Consider the following 17,623-nt stretch of genomic DNA (forward strand, 5'->3'; position numbering starts at 1 on the left):
ACAGGTGTCCTGGTCCCCTGCAGGGCAGGACCAGGCCCCCCCCAGGAAATAAATGGTTTGTGGGTTAAAACCACTAGGAATGGGGACAAGGACAGGGATGTGGACAAGGACCAGGACAGAGAAGAAATGGTGACAAGAACAGGGACGGGATGAGGACAGGGATATGGGGACAGGGACTGGATGGGGACAGGGACAGGGACAGGAGGGGACATCAGGGTGGCAGAGGGCCCCCCCTCCAAGTGTGCCAGCGCAGGCAGCCAGCAGCAGCTGGAGGGGCGCAGGGGGTTGGTGTCTGTCCCCTCTGTCCCCATCCCCGTCCAGCCGTGTCACCCGGTTGCTCAGAAGGCTGAACCGCCGGGCCCACAGGCTGCGGGGGACAGAGGATGCTGTGGGGGACCCCGGCGTCCAGGAGGGGGAACTCCCAGGTGTCCTACTTATTCAGAAGGATGCAACTGGAAAAATTAAACTAAAAAACAACTACTGATATAAACAATATTCTTCTGCTCTTACGGTGGTCTGTGGTCTCTCCACAACGTCTGTGATACTGGTCATTTTAATGATCCCTCCAGACACCCTTGCAACACCTTGTTCTGATGTTCTACCTTCTCCCACTGACTCCTCTTCTCCTCCAGGATCTTCTGGAGGTGACAACCTCCAGCACCTTCTGCCTTGACAGTTCCTGTGCCTCACTCAGATCTTGCTGAGCTTTGCAGCCAATCACTTGCTGGGACTCTTCAGAGGCTGCTAGTTGAGATGTCAACTCTTCCACCTCAAGTAAAACACAACAGAGCAGTCAAAGACTACAGCTTGCCACTGTCAGCCACATCAGCCATATCATATACTGTGAGGAAAGGGAAAGTACAACCTTAAATTTCACCCTTTCATGAAAGCACCAGACTCACGATGGATACAGCTGGCTTGTTTAAAAATCTAAGTGGGTCACCATGTTCCTCTGAAAAAGCACCTTAAATAACAAGGCTAGCAGTAACAGGCCAGCAGAAATCCCTTCTGAGGAGTGCTGGCAAACGGACAAAAAGAGCAGCCCATCTGTCCAGGGCAGCAGCTGGCTGGTCAGTCTCCATCAGCCCAGCTGAGACGGAGACCACAAGGTGATGGCAGCCAGAGGGACTGACCCCATCGCCGGCTGCTCTGCCCTGGGCAGAGACCACCTGGTTGATGACTGCAGCAGCTCTTGCTGTTTCACTCACCTGGTTTTGTAGAGCATCCCTCTGCTGAAGGAGGACAGTAATTTCCTCTTTCATGGGTTTGATTTCTTCCTTGTGCCTCTTCTCCACTGCCTGCATCTTACTCTGAGTTTCCTGCAGCTCTGCTTGCAGTTCTTCTGTGATGTTCTGCAGACACAAATGGAGAGCAAACTACTGGGACCTGCCAGCACGTTCAGCTTTTTCTTCTTTCTGTCCCAAAGTCCCATTCATTCAGCCACTTCTGCTTTTCTACCCAGCTCTGCTTCCACTGGAACACTCCCTTCCTGTCGCTGATCTCTGGAGATCATCAGGCTCTGTGCTTTCCGTGCCTGCAGCAGTCCCTGCCTCCTCGCTCACAGCACTTAGGCTTTATGTCCTTGTTACTGCCCTTCACTCTGTTACCTGCTTCTCTCAGCCACTCTCAGCTCACGTCCAGTTGCCAACGGCCTGTTCCTTCAACCCACCCGACCAGTCAGACTTACCTGCCCGTCCTCGCGCTGCTCTTTCACCTCCCGCCTGAGCTGCTCCAGCTGCTGGTTGGCTTCTCTTCGCTCTCCCTGAGTCTGAAGCAGTGTCTCTAATAAAGCACTCTTCTCACGCTCCTTTTCTGGCAGGACCTGCACAGAAACAAAGAGAGGACAGGTTTAAACTTCCCACACAAAATTTGTGTGCCAAGGCTCCAACACCGGTGGGCTGACGCGCTCTCAAAGCGCTGTGTTGCTGCTCTCCCAGGCCCTTCTCTGCCACTGGCAGTATAAACATGGTCCAAACAGAGTCCCTCTGTGACCGAACCTCCAACAAACATCCAATACCTAACAGGACAATGTGTGGCACTTCTCAGATGTCTCCCCTTGCTGGTGAGGGTATCCCTCATCTTCTGCTGTGGCCTGTTTGTCTTTCAATAGTGACTTCTACACCTAGTTAGCAGCAGAGAAAATGCAGGGGGGGCTGCCAGAGGGCTGAAGCCAGCAGCTCCTTCAGACAACTCATGTATTCCACGTGGGGTTTGGTGAAAATGACTTCATTTTTAAGGTATTCGTTAGGCTTTGGTAATGTACTGACACTACAGGGACACGCTGACATCTCTGAGCACTGCCCTGGCATTTCGATCCCTGCAGACACAGCTGGGGGTACTGCTGTCCCCAGGCAGACTCCGTGAAGAGGACTTTGGGGGGGACACAAGGAGGACTCTCACTGTGTGACAGGGTGCACAGGAGATCTGGGCACAAAATAGCTTACCAGCAAGTGACTTAAAACAGCCCAGAAGACACCCCTGTTTTACTGCTCAGAAATATTTCAGTCGTCCTCAAAATTTTTCTTTTGTCAACAATCCTGCCATGTCCCTCTTTACCCCCCCAAACAAAAACCCCATCCTCACAGGCATTCAGTCCTACAAATTCAGTCTGGTCTTTAACGGAGTTCAGGTTATAAGCATGTATCAGTAAAGATCAAAAGAGGGCTGTTAAGAGAACTGCGAAGGTACTCCAAGTCTTAAAAAACCCAGCACAATAGCAGAACAGAAATCTCAACTGAAAGTGATGCTTCTGCCCGGCTTCCTCTGACAGGTCTCATTCCTAGTCCCAAAGAGAACCCTGCTTGCCTTTCACCTCACCAAATTCAATGCAGAAAGCATGTAGGGCATGCTCCACACAGACCGACATCCAGACATCTCCCATGGCTCTAGCCTTGCAAAACAGCTACACAAATTCTCCTTTCACAGTCTTTACCTCTTGCTTGGCATTTTCGACTCTGGTTTGTTCTTCCTCTTGTTGAGCTCGCGTGGCCGCAACTTTCTGCTTCATATCACACAGCTTCTTCTCGTGCTCCCCTGCTGTCTCCGCCTTCTCTTTTCCCCATTTCTCCACTATCTCCTGCAGCTCTGAATGATGCCCCTCCCGCTCGCTTGCCTGATGAGTGGAGGAACAGACTTCAAGGTGAAGTCCCAGCCACGCTCCTCAGAACAAATGTGAAGCTTCATCCCTCCCACAACCCCCCACTTCAACAGTGCACAACAATGGCTTTGTGCTCTCCATAAATCACGTCCTGTCAAGGAACTTAAAAGGGAGGTCAGCAGGTGGAAGAATCATAGAACCATTTAGTTTGGAAAGACCTTTAGGATCATTGAGTCCAACCATTATGAAAAGGAGATGTTACCTTCCTCTCTCCGATGGCCGCCTGTTTCCTAGCACCTGTCTCCTCAGGATTTCTCTCTATCCTTAGAGTCTATTTTCAAAGCTCACATCCCTTTCTATCAGTGGAAAGATGTAGAGGGACTGCAGGGTGAAAAAGAGACCGGTACCCTGATGCCCCAGTTGTCACAAGACAGGCCACAAACTGAAGTACCAGGAACAAGGGGCCTGTGCCCCATGCTTCAAGCCCAGAGATAACAGCTCTGACGACGGTGAAAGGACAGAAAGAAAGGAAGAAAGTTCCCGTGACTGCAGTTGGCAGCAATGTGAGGAGTCCGCTTCATGGCAGACAGCAGCCTGGTAAGATCCTACCCCTCTCCTGCCAAGCTTTGGGTGGGGAGCTCCCAACCTCCAGCTAAAGTCACCTTAGGCCTACACTGAACGTGTGGCTGCTTTTGCTGTCCTGGCAGAGTCCCTTGGGTCTTCACGTGCCTTCAAGTACGAGGGTTAGGGTTGGGGATTAGGGGTTGGGGTTAGGGGGAAGAGGGGATAGGGGTTGGGGTAGGAGGTTAGGGGCTGGGGGTAGGTGTTGGGGTTACAGGTTGGTGTAGGAGGTTAGGAGCTGGCGGTAGAGGTTAGGGTTAAGGGCTAGGGAGGGGTAGGAGGTCAGGAGCTGGCAGTAGGGGTTACGGGTTGGGGTTAGGGAATTAGGGTTAGAGATAGGGGCTATGGGTTGGAGGTTAGGAGGTGTCGGTAGGGGTTAGGGGTTGGCATTAGGTGTTAGGGTTAGGGGTTAAGGTTAGGAGGTTTGGGGTTAGGGCATAGGGGTTAGGGGATAAGGGTTGGGGGCTAGGGTTAAGAGGTTGGGGATAATGGTTGGGGATGGAGGTTAGGGGTTGGGCTAAGGGGTGAGGGTTAGAAGGTAGGGGTTAGGGATAGGGTTAAGGGTTAGGGGAAGTAGGTTGGGGTTAGGGGTAAGGGTTAGAGATCGGGGTTAGCAGGTTGGAGTTAGGGGTTGGCGTTAGGGGTTAGAGCTAGGGGATTAGGGTTAGAGATAGGGTTTATGGGTTGGGGTTAAGGGATAGGGTTAGGAGGCTGGGATTAGGGGAGATTAGGAGCTGTCAGTAAGGGTTAGGGGTTGGGGTTAGGTGTTATGGGTTAAGGTTAGGACATTGGGGTTAAGGGTTGGGGGTTAAGGTTAGGAGATTAGGGTTAAGGATTGGGGGTTAGGGGTAGGAGGATGGGATCAAGGGTTGGGGTTAGGGGATATGGGTTAGGAGGTTGGGGATAATGATTGGGGGATGGGGTTGAGGTAAGGGCTGAGGGTTAGAAGGTAGGGGTTAGGGTTAGGAGTTAGGGGTTATAGTTAGGGGTCGGGGTTAGGCGTTAGCATTAGGGGTTGGGGTGAGGGGTCAGAGTTAGGTGTTGGCATTAGGCATTATGCGTGAGGGGTTGGGGGGAGGAGGTAGGGGATAGAGGCAAGGGGACTGGGGCCAGGGTTAGGAGACTGGGGGTAGGGGTCAGAGTTAGGCATTGGCATTAGGCATTACGTGTGAGGGGTTAGGTGTTAGGGGGTATGGGTTTGGGGGAGGAGGTAGGGGCTTGGGGGGTAGGGGTTAGGAGCTGGCGTTAGGGGGTAGGGGTTAGGGGTCAGGGTTAAGCATTAGGGATTCAGGTCAGGGGTTGGGTGTTGGGGTAGAGGTTGAGGGGTAGGGGTGAGGGGCTAGGGGTGAGGTGTTGGCATTATTCGTTAGGGGTTAGAGTTATGGGTTAGGGGTGAGGTGTTGGGATGAGGGATTAGGGGTAGGAGTTGGGGTTAGGGGCTGCGGTTAGTGTTACGGGTTCGGGGTTAGGGATAGAAGGATAGCAGCTGGCGATAGGTGTTAGGGGTTGGGTTTAGGGGATAGGGTAGGGGTTAGGGTTACAGGGTAGGGGTTGGGGGTAGGGAGTAGGGGTTAGAGGTTAGGGTTAGGTGTTTTGGTCAGGGGTTAGGGTTGGTGTTAGGATTATCTGCCTGGCCCAGCAAGGTGTGACCTATGACAGATGTTGCTGCCATTCCACACCCTCAGGTTGTTACTCCTCTAAAGCCAGCCCACAGAGCTTGCTTGAAGAATTCAGAAGCATATTGTTTCCTACCAGGTCTTGCAGGAGCTCGTTTATTTCCACCTCGTGCTCAGTTTGCCGCAGTTTGAGGGAACCGTTACACTGCTGCTCCGTCTGCAAGAGCTGCTGTGCCATGTTTTCCCATTCCTGCCTCATCAGAGATCGCTCTGCTTCCAGCTCACACTGAAAGCACTTCACTTCCCCTGCAAACAGGACAAACGGCAAGATTCAGAGTCTACACAGACAACGGTTCTGACTTCCCTGACCTTGAGCCATCTGAACTTCAGTGCAGGAGAGATCTGCCTCCATCTCCTTCGCTCCTCAGAAGCCCTGCGGACACAGAGCTATTTTTATACCACCTTCCCTAGGCAGGGGATCCCCAGAAACAGGAGGCTCTCACCTTGTATCACCTCCTTGGCCTGCCTGACGGTGTGAAGTTGGATTTCAAGCGGACTCCTGGTGATCGCCAGCTGAGATGAGTGCTGCTGAGCTTCAAACAGGCTGGACTCCAGCATCTCCTTCACCGAGCTGTGAGCTGTGAATACAGAGAGAAATGCATTTGTTGCTCCTGACGCCCACTGAGAGTTATTCCCGTAAGAAGCCTCTCAAGATCCCTACCCCTGAGTACAGAAAATGGGTTGCAAGGACACTTGTATACAGAAAGCATCTTTCTGCCATTTAAAATGTCAACGCAGGCCCCTCCGGGGCAGTGCCCAGGCTTTGCTCATGACCTAGCATACCACAGAAAGCCCAGCTGAGTTTGATCTCGATGGCCAAATCTGAAAGTGCTGTTGGCTGACACACAGGCAGCTGTGCCCAAAGTCTGGGCCAACAAGCAGAAGCCCGGTCTCTGCTCATCAGCGCTTCCAAGGGGGTGTCTCTGTGGGGCCGCGAAACGTCCCTCTGGGGGTTTGTGTGGGGATTTGTGGGGGCAGGTGTGGGGGGGCTCCCTGGGGGCTGCCCCTGACCCCCCGCCGCCCCCCAGGGACGCGGGGCCCCGCCCGGCCCCGCTGCCGCTGCTGGCCCGTGAATATGGGTATCCACACTCGGCGAGTTTGGGTGGAGTGTGCGGTGGGGGTGCAAGCTTTGTGGAGAGATCCCCTTGCACCCCGGCGCCGGAGTAAACACCCCGGCTGCGTAACTCGATTCGAGTTGTAGAGTCTTTTTTCCGCCGATCAGGGGCACCCAAAATGCGGGGGGCGCTCAAAACATGGGGGAGTGGGGTATGGGGGCGGTGGGCGTTTCGGGGTTCCCTCTGGCTCTGCTTGTCTCCCTCCCCGGCTTCAGCTGTTGGTTTCGCGGGAAGGGTTCAGGTTTTCTCTCGGGGTGGGTGTGTGCTATTTTGTTGGTTCCGCCCGCGCTCCTGCCACGTGATTCTCGACGACACCGGCCGCACCCCCCCCGCTTTCCGCCAGCAGCGGCTCTGCCGCCGGCGGGAGCCTTTAGGGCCCAGCGGCGTCCTGGGACCCGTGCCCGGAGCCGGCAGAAGGCGCCCGGCGCCGCCGTCTCCCGGAGGACGCCAACCCGTGCCCGGGGTGGGGGGGCCGCCGCCGCCACGGCCCGGTCCCCCGGCAGCCGGGTCTGCCCCGGCACAGCGCGCGGGGAGGCCAGGTCTGCCCGGGGCGGCCCTTCCCGCCCGAGCGCCGCCCCCGCCTGCCCCGCCCCCTGCCTGCCGCCACGGCATCAGGCGCCGCCTCCCCCCGCGCGGCGCGGCCCTGGGCTCTGAGGCGTGTGGGGGCCGCGGCTGCCGGGCGCCCCCCGCCTGCTCCCGGCTGGAGAAAGGGGAGCCCCTGCGCCGCCTGAGGGCAAGGGGGTGTCTCCTCACCTCTGCGGAGCCCCTGCGGCAGGTACTGTGGCTGCCCCCCGCCCGGCACCGCCTGGGGCCTGGGGCCTGCACAGGGCCGGGGGGTCCGAGGGAGAGCCGTGGGGCCGCCGGGGTGTGGGGTCAGGGCTGGGGGGATGTGGGGGCACCCGTGCGTGACAGGGGTCGGGACGCGGGTGACGTGGGGCCTCTTGTGGGTGAGGAGGGTGTAGCTGTGGGGCTGCCGGTGTGTAACGGTGAGGTCTGGTTGGGGGCGGCGCTGAGGCCGCGCCTCTGACGGGGGGAGCTGCGGAGACCCCCCCGGGGTGGTGTGGGGGGGCTGGCTGGGCGGAGCTGTGGGGGCTGCCTGCGTGTGACAGTGGGGATGTGCAGGGGCAGCTCCGAGGGTCCCTGTGCGTGGCGGGGGAAGCTGGGGCAGTTGTTTGTGTGTGACAGCTCTGGGGGGAGGCGCCGTGGGGCGGGGGAAGCTGGGGCTGTGTGTGGCAGAGGGGGTGGCGTGGGGGGAAGCTGGGGGTTCGGGGCAAGGGGACGTGTGGGGCACCTCCCTGTGTGGCCCCGGGGTCAGCGCCTGCCGGGCTGTCAGGGTGAGGCCTCCCCTCCTGCCTGTGCCTTAGCAGCAGAGGGCAGGGGACGTGGGAGGACACAGTTCAGTCTGGAGGTGAAACCCCCCAGGCAGCCCTCCTCTGCCAGTAGAGCAGGATCCAGTGTGCCTTTGAGTTCAGTGCCCTGAGAGTGCAGCTTCTGCAGGAGGACGGGGTTCAGAGAGAGGTGAGGAGTGTGAGGCTGGGGAGAGGGTCTCTGCTTGGGGTCACTACCTTTGCTGGTGTGGAAAGGGGAGTCTTGGAGCTGAAAGTGTGAAAAACTTGTCAAGAAAACTACCAGACAACGTGTTCTTGTAGAGATCTCCCCGTAACCCTGATGTTCACTATTTCACCATTGAATCGTGGTACCAGTAAGGAGGTAGTGATGTGTGCGAGAAGTATTTCTCCAAGAAAGCAAATTATTTATGTTCCCCTCTAGTGAGGAATTATGTGACAAGTTATCAAGTGAGTGGCAGGAAGGAACAGCAGCATATTTTGGCGACAGGACTAGAAAACAAAGACACCAGGGTTATTTCCTTAACATCTGGTATTAACTTATAGATGTACCGAACACCCGGGAAATGGCTGTACAAATAAAAGGTAATTCTGGTGACTTCCGTGGAAGAGTCTACGTCTGCTACCTTGGAACTCAGGTCCGCGCAGCAGGACTCAGGACAGTCTGGGAGATGTCTGGGAGGAATCTTGGGCAGATCCCAGAGAAGAGAGTGTCCTTTGAGGGAGAAAAAAACCTCTGTGTATCTTCCTTGGAGAAGTCTGGGGCTGCTACCCAGGGTTAGGCCTCCCTAAAGTAGGGGTGAATAGACTCCAGGATATGCCTGGGAGGAACCTTGGGTGGATGGTTGAGCAAAAGTCTTTCTTTACAGGGTACAGCACATCACTGGTGTGTCACTTTGGAGGTGTTAGAGGCTGCTACCTGTGATCTGATGGCCCTAAATCGAAGGAGAGAAGAGAGCAGGAGATGCCTGGCAGAAGATCTGGGTGGATGCTGGAGGTGAGCTTTCCCCAGGAGGTAAAAAATCTTTCAGGTGGCATCCTTGGAAGAGTCAAAGGCTGCTAAATGGGATCTCAGGTCCCTGCAGCAGGGCTCAGGACAGTCTGGGACATGTCTGGGAGGAATCTTTGACAGATCCCAGAGAAGAGAGTGTCCTCTGAGGGAGAAAAAACCTCTGTCTGTCTTTGGAGAAGTCTGGGGCTGCTACTCAGGATGAAGCCTCCCTAAATCAGGGGTGAAAAGACTCCAGGATATGCTGGGAGGCATCTTGGGTGGAAGTTTGAGCAAAAATCTTTCTTTCCAGGAGACAGCACATCACGGGTGTCTCACTTTGGAGGTGTCAGAGGCTGCTACCTGTGATCTGATGACCGCTAATCAAAGGAGAAAAGAGAGCAGGAGATGCCTGGCAGAAGATCTGGGTGGATGCTGGAGGTGAGCTTTCCCCAGGAGGTAAAAAATCTTTCAGGTGGCATCCTTGGAACAGTCAAAGGCTGCTAAATGGGATCTCAGGTCCCTGCAGCAGGGCTCAGGACAGTCTGGGACATGTCTGGGAGGAATCCTGGGCAGATCCCAGAGAAGAGAGTGTCCTTTTGGGGGGAAAAAACTCTGGGTTTCTTCCTGTGAGGCTGGGGCTGCTAGCCAGGGTTAGGTCTCCCTAAAGCAGAGGTGAAAAGACTACTGGACATGCCTGGGAGGCATCTTGGGTGGACGTTTGAGCAAAAATCTGTCTTTGCAGGGAACAGCACATCATGGTTGTCTCACTTTGGAGGTGTCAGGGGCTGCTACCTGCGATCTGATGACCTTAAATCAAAGGAGAGTAGAGAGCAGGAGATGCCTGGCAGAAGAACTGCATGGAGGCTAGAGGTGAGCTTTCCCCAGGAGGTAAAAAATCTTTCAGGTGGCATCCTTGGAAGAGTCAAAGGCTGCTAAATGGGATCTCAGGTCCCTGCGGCAGGGCTCAGGACAGTGTGGGATATGTCTGAGAGGAATCCTGGGCAGATCCCAGAGAAGAGAGTGTCCTTTGAGGGAGGAAAAACCTGTGGGTTTCTTCCTTGGAGGACTCTGGGGCTGCTACCCAGGATTAAGCCTCCCTAAATGAGGGGTGAAAAGACTCCAGGATATGCCTGGGAGGAACCTTGGGTGGACGTTTGAGCAAAAATCTTTCTTTACAGGAGAAAACATGTCTTGGGTGTCTCCCTTTGCAATTCTCAGGGGCAAGTACCTGGGGTCTGACGACCCTAAAAAGAAAGGAGAGAAGAGAGCAGGAGATGCCTGTCAGTAGGCCTGGGTGGATGTTGAAGGTGAGCTTTCCCCAGAAGGTAAAAAATATTTCAGGTGGCATCCCTGGAGGGGTCTGGGGCTGCTACCTGGGACCTCAGTTCCCTGCAGCAGGGCTCAGGACAGTGTGGGATATGTCTGGGAGGAATCTTGGGCAGATTCCAGAGAAGAGAGTGTCCTCTGAGGGAGAAAAAACCTCTGTCTGTCTTCTTTGGAGAAGTCTGGGGCTGCTACTCAGGATGAAGCCTCCCTAAATCAGGGGTGAAAAGACTCCAGGATATGCTGGGAGGCATCTTGGGTGGAAGTTTGAGCAAAAATCTTTCTTTCCAGGAGACAGCACATCACGGGTGTCTCACTTTGGAGGTGTCAGAGGCTGCTACCTGTTATCTGATGACCCCTAATCAAAGGAGAAAAGAGAGCAGGAGATGCCTGGCAGAAGATCTGGGTGGATGCTGGAGGTGAGCTTTCCCCAGGAGGTAAAAAATCTTTCAGGTGGCATCCTTGGAAGAGTCAAAGGCTGCTAAATGGGATCTCGGGTCCCTGCAGCAGAGCTCAGGACAGTCTGGGACATGTCTGGGAGGAATCTTTGACAGATCCCAGAGAAGAGAGTGTCCATTCAGGGACAAATAATCCTGGATATCTTCCTTGGAGGAGTCTGGGGCTTCTACCCAGGATACCCCGTTACTCATGAAGAGGCTTTAATGTGGAGAAAAACTCATCACCATGAATCAGAATTTCTTTGGAGAACCACTAATCGAAGCAAACTGATCTTCTTTGCAAAGTCGAGTTGTCCTTTCTTCAAGTGGAGTTTGCTCTCAGGCAACCTGGCCACCTTGGGAACAGCATCAGGTCAGCCTCCTGCCAGCTGGTCCTCTCTTCTCTGACAAGAAGAAACTGTCCTGCATAGAACCAAGAACTCGGTGATTTCCTTCCCATTTAAAATAGCTAAGAACTCTGTCTGTGGCCTTAGCCCATAGTAGAAACACGAAGAAGCGCATTTCTGGACATGCAAACATGTTCAATAGCCTGCATGACAATTCTAGGAAAACAAATGGGTGCCAAGGTAGGCTAAGCCTTCTCGGAGGCTGATGTGCCTGGACTGAACAACAGGGATAAGCCAAAGAGTAGTCAGTGTCATTGGATTGATGAAATCGTGCAAGAGCCCAAAGCCAGACACCTTCCCTGCTCAGTCCTGCCTGTGCAACAGCTCAAAATCTTCCCAAAGCAGATGAATCGGGTAAGGAACGGAGCTACACTGCGGCCAACCACACATGGGCAGAACCCGGCAAGAAACTCAGCCTGTGCAGCATGTTGGAGCTGGAAGCACTGAGCTAGCCCAGGGCTACAGCAACCAGCACCGCCAAACAGGGCTGAAACTGCCAACCCCGCTGTATTTTTACGTGTGTCCTGGTGAGACGCTTCTGCCTTTCTCACCTGCGTTTTTTTTTAGTACAGGAATATGCACGTGGTTAATCTTGAACAGTTCGTTACATTATTCAGCTATCCAAACCAGAGAGGGACGGAGAGAGAGACGTGCAGATGACCTAAACTACAAAATAATATCATTGACTAGAAAGCAAAAGACCCAGAGACCGGCTGTTGGTTTTGTAAGGGCGAGAGCAGATGGAAGAAGTACACGGAAGCGTTGGCAGGTGGAAACCTCGCACGAGACTACAGATTCGTGACCTGTCACTACAAGGCAGCGGATGCTCTGACACGTGCCGAGGCGTTTAATGAATCTCCCGGTGCGGATGGGGTGAGCAGCCAACTTTATTGCGCTGGCGACAGGGGCCGGCACTTGGGGCTGGTGCATGACCGGTCAGAAGCGTTCTCCGGGCCAGCTGTATGCTTTTTGTGCCCGAGGCTCTAATGGTGCGTGATGTCGGATCCTGTCTGGCTCCAGGTGGCCGGAGCGTCTCCTGTTCTCAAGCACCGAAGTACCACAGGAGAGCCCCGATGCTGCATGTATGGCAGAGCTGGAGCTGCTCCTCTCAAGTGCCAGGGTGCAAAGCGGTCTGCTCCTGCCTTGCCCTCAGTGAGTAGTAGCTGGAGCACTGGGGATTTGGCAATTTGGGGTTTGGCAATTTGGGTATTTCCCAAATCCCCCTGACCCCCTTTTACCACGCCCTCCTCCCGCCGGATGCTTGGGGCCTGCAGGACAACCTCCCCTTAGTCAAGATGGAGCTTAAGCGGGCACCCAAGAGATGGCAAAATCTTCTGATCGGTCACTACACGTATACAAATCAGCACACAGAGCGCATTAATTTATTTATAGCCTATTTATTGGGTATTTACATAGGGTAAATCCCTCCTGCGCCTCCAAGCAGGAGGATCATCACGACAGTGAGCAGATGTAGAGGCTGCGTGGGAAATGGGGACCCGGCTTGTGTTCAGCCCGTCACGGGGCAGAGGAGGAAGCACAGCGCGTAGTTCATCAGGTGCTCCACGGGGATGCAGCAGCGCCTCGCCGGCAGATCCTCCACGGTGCCCAGCTCTGGTGGAAGACGTGCCCGAGGGGTGGTCTCAGGGGCACGAGCAGCAGGCGGTTGGCGATGTTGTTCTTGGAGGTGCTCGGGCGTTCACACGCACTGTCCCATCCCAAGGCTGAAAAGAAAACCCGTCAGAAAAGAAGCTCTTGGGAAGGGCTTGGCAGATGTAGCGGAGGTCCCCACCTTATCCTGAGGCTTGTCTCCACCCAAGGTGTCACTGGGGTCCGCTCTGCCCTCCGAGTCATCCTCCTCTCTCTTCTCCTCGGCACCTCTGGAGCTTCATCACTGGCTGCGGCTGTTGGAGTCAGCGCTCCTCCGCCGGCGCAGCCAGTAGAGCACAAGGAGCAGGAGCAGGGTTTCGGCAGAGGACCAAAGCACCCAGTGCCGGCAGGCCGTGCGGAGCATGCCTTCCGGAGTGAGGTCGCACAGCTCCTGGCTCCTCTGCTCCAACTGCTCCATGAACCATGTCATTCCACCTGCTCACTTGAAGAACGTGGTTGAGGAGGCTCAGCACCATCAGGAGGCAGCGGGTGCTGCCCACAGCCATGGTCTGGAGGAGGAGGGAGAGAAGGGGGTCAGTGGGGCTGGGTGGGAGGGAGGTGGCAGCAGGGGGGAATATGCAGGGGCCCGGGGATGGCTGGGAGAGGGGGCGCAGGGTGGTGAGCGCTGCAGGGACAGGGACATCTCCCCACAGCCCCCGGGCACTGGCCGTGGCTGGCAGCCCCGGCACCGCTGCGCCCAGCCCCGAGGGCAGCACCTGCCCTGCCCCAGGCGCTCCCCGCAGCGGCTGCACCCTCGCCCCGGCTGTAGAAGCCCCCCTCGGGGGCCAGAGCTTCTGCCCCGGCCCTCATCCAGCCCAGCCTTCCCCCCGCCGCCCTCACTCACCGCTGGCCTGAGCTGCCGCCTCGCACCCTGGTGACGCCCTCGGGGACTTGTCCTCTGTGACGTCACAGGCGCCAGAGCCCCACGGCGACACCCGCCCCTTGGGCCACGGCCGCTGCCCCTGGCTCTGCAGCCCCTGCAGCGGGCACAGCACAACTTCCCTGGCAGGACAGAGCTCCCGGGGCCCCTCAACCTCCCCGGGCAGCAGCGGGGCAGCACCAGGGCGGCCCTGCCTTGCCCAGGGAGCTCCACGGCCCCGCCTGAGCCCGGGGCTCGGGCTCCCGGCTCCCCGCATGGCACCAGCACCACCACGGGCAGCAGCAGGCAGGAGCCTCTGGGGAGAAGTTATTTCTCACGCTGTCACACGGGTGCGTGGAAGCACACCTCTCCTACTCCAACCTGTGTTGGATTGTTACAGACCTGCATCGCAGCCAGAGACTTCTGGCTGCCCGGCCTGTCAGGCAATCAGATCCCCCCTGATCAGGAGAGTGACGCAGGCGGGTCTGTTAGTGGCCGTATTCCCACTGTCTAGTGAGGAAGAAAAGTAATATGTGTCAAAAAAAAAAAGATCTTTTCCCCACAGCAGCAACTTCCCTTCTTTTTAACATTGTTTAGGCCGGGATAAAACAGCATGACATGAACAATTAATTAAAGAAATGTTCATGTCTTAGAGCAGGGGAAGGGCTTCTCAATTATCTTTTCATTTACAGAACAATTCTCCCAATAGAACACCTGATTTTCAAAGAATTCTGCTAGTATACAGGCATTTCTGTCTTCTCTAGCTTAATTTTTAAGTCTTTATGCAGGCCACCTCTGGGTCTGGAAAGGGATCTCGAGGGGAACCTGGGGTGCCAGCACTCACACGAAGTATCCTTCATCATCCCACGTGAACTTCATTACGGCGCCGGCGCAGCGTTGCCTCCTGTGCGTCCCCCTCGGTGACGGCCCCTGGCAGGACGGTTCTGCCCGTGCAGGCAGGTTGCCGGCTTGGGCAGCCCTCAGAGCTCGGCGTCACTGACTGAGTCGAAGGGCTGGTGTGGACAAGGAAGGACACTGGGAAATTCATTCTGGATTACTTATGGAAGTGATGCGCTTAATCTGGGTTGAGCCCCTGATTGGACGGTCTCACACAAAATTGTAATGACCTTAATTTGCTTTGGTTTCATTTACTTTGGAAATGATTTAAACTCACTGAATAGTGAATAAGGAACTATCACTTAAATTAGATCTCAAATATTCCATATCCCCAATTTTAAAAAGTGAAAAAAATGTATTAATATAAAAATATGCCTCTTAAAATGGTTCTGAAGTTCCGATTCTGATCCACAGCCAAAACTGTCAGAGTGGTACAAAGCATGAGGAGAACATCAGCAGGTAACAATTCTACACAAACTGTCAGCAGTGAGGCTCACTCTGGCAGAAACCAATGCCGGAATCTATCCCCCAGGACTGTAATTTATGTAAGAAAAGGGAACAACCACACCATCTGATTTGGCATGCCAGATGGGGTCAGTGTTTCCGTTAAGTCAAACTGGTTATGTCTGTCCTTAAGTCACAGCTCTGGTCTCCACCCAGCTCGGTGCTGGGCCAAGAGCACAACACACAGCATCGCTGCTCTCTAGGCCAAATTCTTGTTTTCTTGAGACACCAACACAGCGTGTGAGAGGGCAGAGCACAGCGCTGTGCCCCAACAGGCCGGCTGCCCTCCACAGCCGGGGCAGTAAAACTGCGGCGCTTCCACCGGCACCCACCTGTCTCGCGGGGGAGATGCAGCAGCGCGTGTCTGCGCCTGCCAGTGCCCGCAACAGGACGACAAACCTTTCGCCTGAAGTTTCAGTTAGGCCACGTATTTCACGTCTCTGGTAGCTAGAGTAGTCTGCTAAGCAATCTGGGGGGGAAAAATAATCTTATTGCATTGTATCTTTTCCAGATTTTCACTCCGCTTTGTTTTAAACCAGCAAATGAACCTGAATGACCCTTGAACAAGTAATACTGCAAGTGCTAAAGACAGCCAGAAAAGCCCTGTCATAAAGAAATTGTAATACAGCCTTCTAATGTGTTATAAAATGTGCGTTTATGTATTCAATTGCACGCAGCAAAATTAAGACCAAGATCTTGAAGCAGGTAAGTAGGAGGTTTAGGCAAAGCGTGAGGTCCGGCTCGGAGCCGGGGAAGCCTCAGGAAATTCTCACAGAGGCCACCGCGGTAGCCCCCTCCCCTGCTACCAAGAGTCCCCCCCCCCACCAGCCCAGCACACCCCTGCAATGCTAAACCGTCATCTAGTCCCCAGAGGATAGCCTACGGGGCGGGGGAAAGGATCCTTTAAAGTCACAACGCACAACTTATTTCTGTTGTCTTCTAGTCCACTGGGCACCGGACCCAAACCGAAAAGCAGACTGGCCTGCCGTCCCCCTTCGCAGAATTCACCATCCACCAACCACCTGCACACCGTCCCCCGTCCCCCGTCGGACCATCCTCCTTCCCACCATCCAGCACCCACCGCCCCGCCATCCCCCGCCCCTCATCCGCCTTCCCAACACCCACAATTCACCTCCACCGTCCCGCAGCCCTCCGCCCACCGATCACCGTCCCGCAGCCCTCCGCCCGCCGTTCAAATCGCCACCATCCCACAATCTGCCACCCGCCTTCTCACGCTCCAGCATCCGCCGCGCCCCGCACCGCGATCCACCGCCCGCCGCCCTCCTCCCGCCCCTCCCGCAGCACAACCCGCGCCGCGCGCCATCAATCTTCCCGCCACCCGCCACCCCCGTCCCGCACCCCACCGGCCACCGGCCGCCTTCCCACCACTCGCCTTCCGCCGCCTCTCACCCCCCCCCGGGGCGCGGCCTGGCCGCGGGAGCGGAGCCGCGGGGCGATCCGCGCCGTCCCCGCCTGCCGCCGTCTCGGGCGGGGCGGCCGCCGCTCCCCCGCCTCGGGGCCGCGGGCCGGGGCGCGGCGGGCCGGGCCGCGCGGGCGGGGCCGGGTCCTCCCCCCGCGCAGGCGCCCCCCCCTTCCCGCGCCGGCCGCCCCTCCCCGGGCGCGTGTCGCTGCGGGCCGGGGGCAGCGCGTGCGCGGGGGCGGCGGTGCCGGGGGGTCGCCGCGCGTGCGCGTGGGACTGCGCCTGCGCGGGGGGGGCCGCGCCCCTGTGCCCGCGGGTGCGCCTGCGCGGGAGCGTCCGCGCGCTCGGGGCGGTCCCCGCGCGGGGCTCCGCGCCCGCCCGGCCCCGGTGCCCGGCGCCTCCGCCCCTGCGCGACGGGGCCGCTGCGCCCGCGTCTCCCGGGGCCGGTCGCGCGGGGCCGCGGCCGCGTCTCGGCTCCGGGCGGGGCCGCACTCCGCGGGCGGGGCCGCGGCCGCGCACGGTCCCCGCGCCGCCGCCGCCGCCGGGCGCTCTCCGGGGCTGGAGCGGCGCCGCCCGCGCTGCCCTCGTTAACGGATTGTGATGAGGGTCCGGCTCTCGGCGCGCAGATCCCAGAGGTGACGCCGATCCAGGATTTCCCCCGACGGGCAGTTCGGCAACGCGGTCTGATCTGGAGAGGAAAGAGAAGATGCTTCGCTCAGCTTAAGCCGGTAAAACGTCATTTGTGGGGTGACTGGCGGAAAAAAGACTCTACAACTCGAATCGAGTTACGCAGCCGGGGTGTTTACTCCGGCCGGGGTGCACGGGGATCTCTCCACAAAGCTTGCACCCCCACCGCACACTCCACCCAAACTCGCCGAGTGTGGATACCCATATTCACTGGGTTACATAACACACACATACACACGCATGAGTAGGGCCGCGTTATTTACAAAGGCTGGTGTCAGCAGTTGATGTTCTCTTTGCACCTGCCCATCCCCTCCGGGGGGCTCTGGGAGGAAGGCTCGTAGTCTTTCTCACCCTGTTTTTTCCCCGGAGCATGCGCAGATTCTCTTGGCCAATTTCTTGAGGAGGGGCACTCCTCTGGCAGCGCTGCAGGGCTGGGGGGACGGTCCTCATGTTGCTGGCTCTGCACAGCCTCAGCCGGCCGGGTCACATCATCCTGCGTGAGTCTTCACGTGTAGTTTGCAGAAGCGGTGTGAGTTGTAGCTCCTCTGTTCTGGGGGGCGGGTGTGGGAAGCTGTGGCCCTAGCAGTCTCAGAAAC

At 56.7% G+C, this 17,623-nt stretch overlaps 1 protein-coding gene and 1 long non-coding RNA gene across 7 annotated transcripts; one reads left to right on the plus strand and one right to left on the minus strand.

Annotated features, from left to right (window-relative positions):
* Positions 1 to 318: 318 nt before the first annotated feature.
* On the minus strand, positions 319 to 5,978 carry LOC141974162 (centrosome-associated protein CEP250-like). Its single transcript, XM_074933497.1, has 6 exons — positions 5,838 to 5,978; positions 5,471 to 5,640; positions 2,933 to 3,112; positions 1,688 to 1,822; positions 1,209 to 1,352; positions 319 to 769 (listed from the first exon to the last, which is right to left on the minus strand). The coding sequence occupies exons 1-6, from the start codon at positions 5,950 to 5,952 to the stop codon at positions 599 to 601; spliced, it is 915 nt and encodes a 304-aa protein (XP_074789598.1). The 5' UTR covers positions 5,953 to 5,978; the 3' UTR covers positions 319 to 598.
* Positions 5,979 to 6,892: 914 nt separating this feature from the next.
* Positions 6,893 to 15,582, plus strand: LOC141974053 (uncharacterized). 6 transcript variants are annotated; one of them, XR_012635672.1, is made up of 7 exons: positions 6,893 to 7,284; positions 8,725 to 8,852; positions 9,157 to 9,284; positions 9,589 to 9,716; positions 10,025 to 10,153; positions 10,461 to 10,588; positions 14,308 to 15,582. It is a non-coding gene; the product is annotated as an uncharacterized LOC141974053 (long non-coding RNA). The 6 variants fall into 6 exon arrangements; XR_012635675.1 differs by having other exon boundaries at positions 10,464 to 10,588; XR_012635677.1 differs by lacking the exon at positions 10,461 to 10,588.
* Positions 15,583 to 17,623: the final 2,041 nt, after the last annotated feature.

Source organism: Athene noctua, unplaced genomic scaffold (genome assembly GCF_965140245.1).
Source record: "Athene noctua unplaced genomic scaffold, bAthNoc1.hap1.1 HAP1_HAP1_scaffold_31, whole genome shotgun sequence".
In the NCBI taxonomy this organism is placed as follows: Eukaryota; Metazoa; Chordata; class Aves; order Strigiformes; family Strigidae; genus Athene; species Athene noctua.

What these genes read in the sequence shown, in the direction of transcription:
- LOC141974162 (XM_074933497.1), bottom strand. Translation starts at nt 5,952, where the DNA reads ATGCTGGAGTCCAGCCTGTTTGAAGCTCAGCAGCACTCATCTCAGCTG. An exon ending in ACGAGCTCCTGCAAGACCTG is followed by an intron (nt 3,113 to 5,470) that starts GTAGGAAACAAT and finishes TCCACTCATCAG; the next exon opens with GCAAGCGAGCGGGAGGGGCA. An exon ending in AGCAGCGCGAGGACGGGCAG is followed by an intron (nt 1,353 to 1,687) that starts GTAAGTCTGACT and finishes TTGTGTCTGCAG; the next exon opens with AACATCACAGAAGAACTGCA.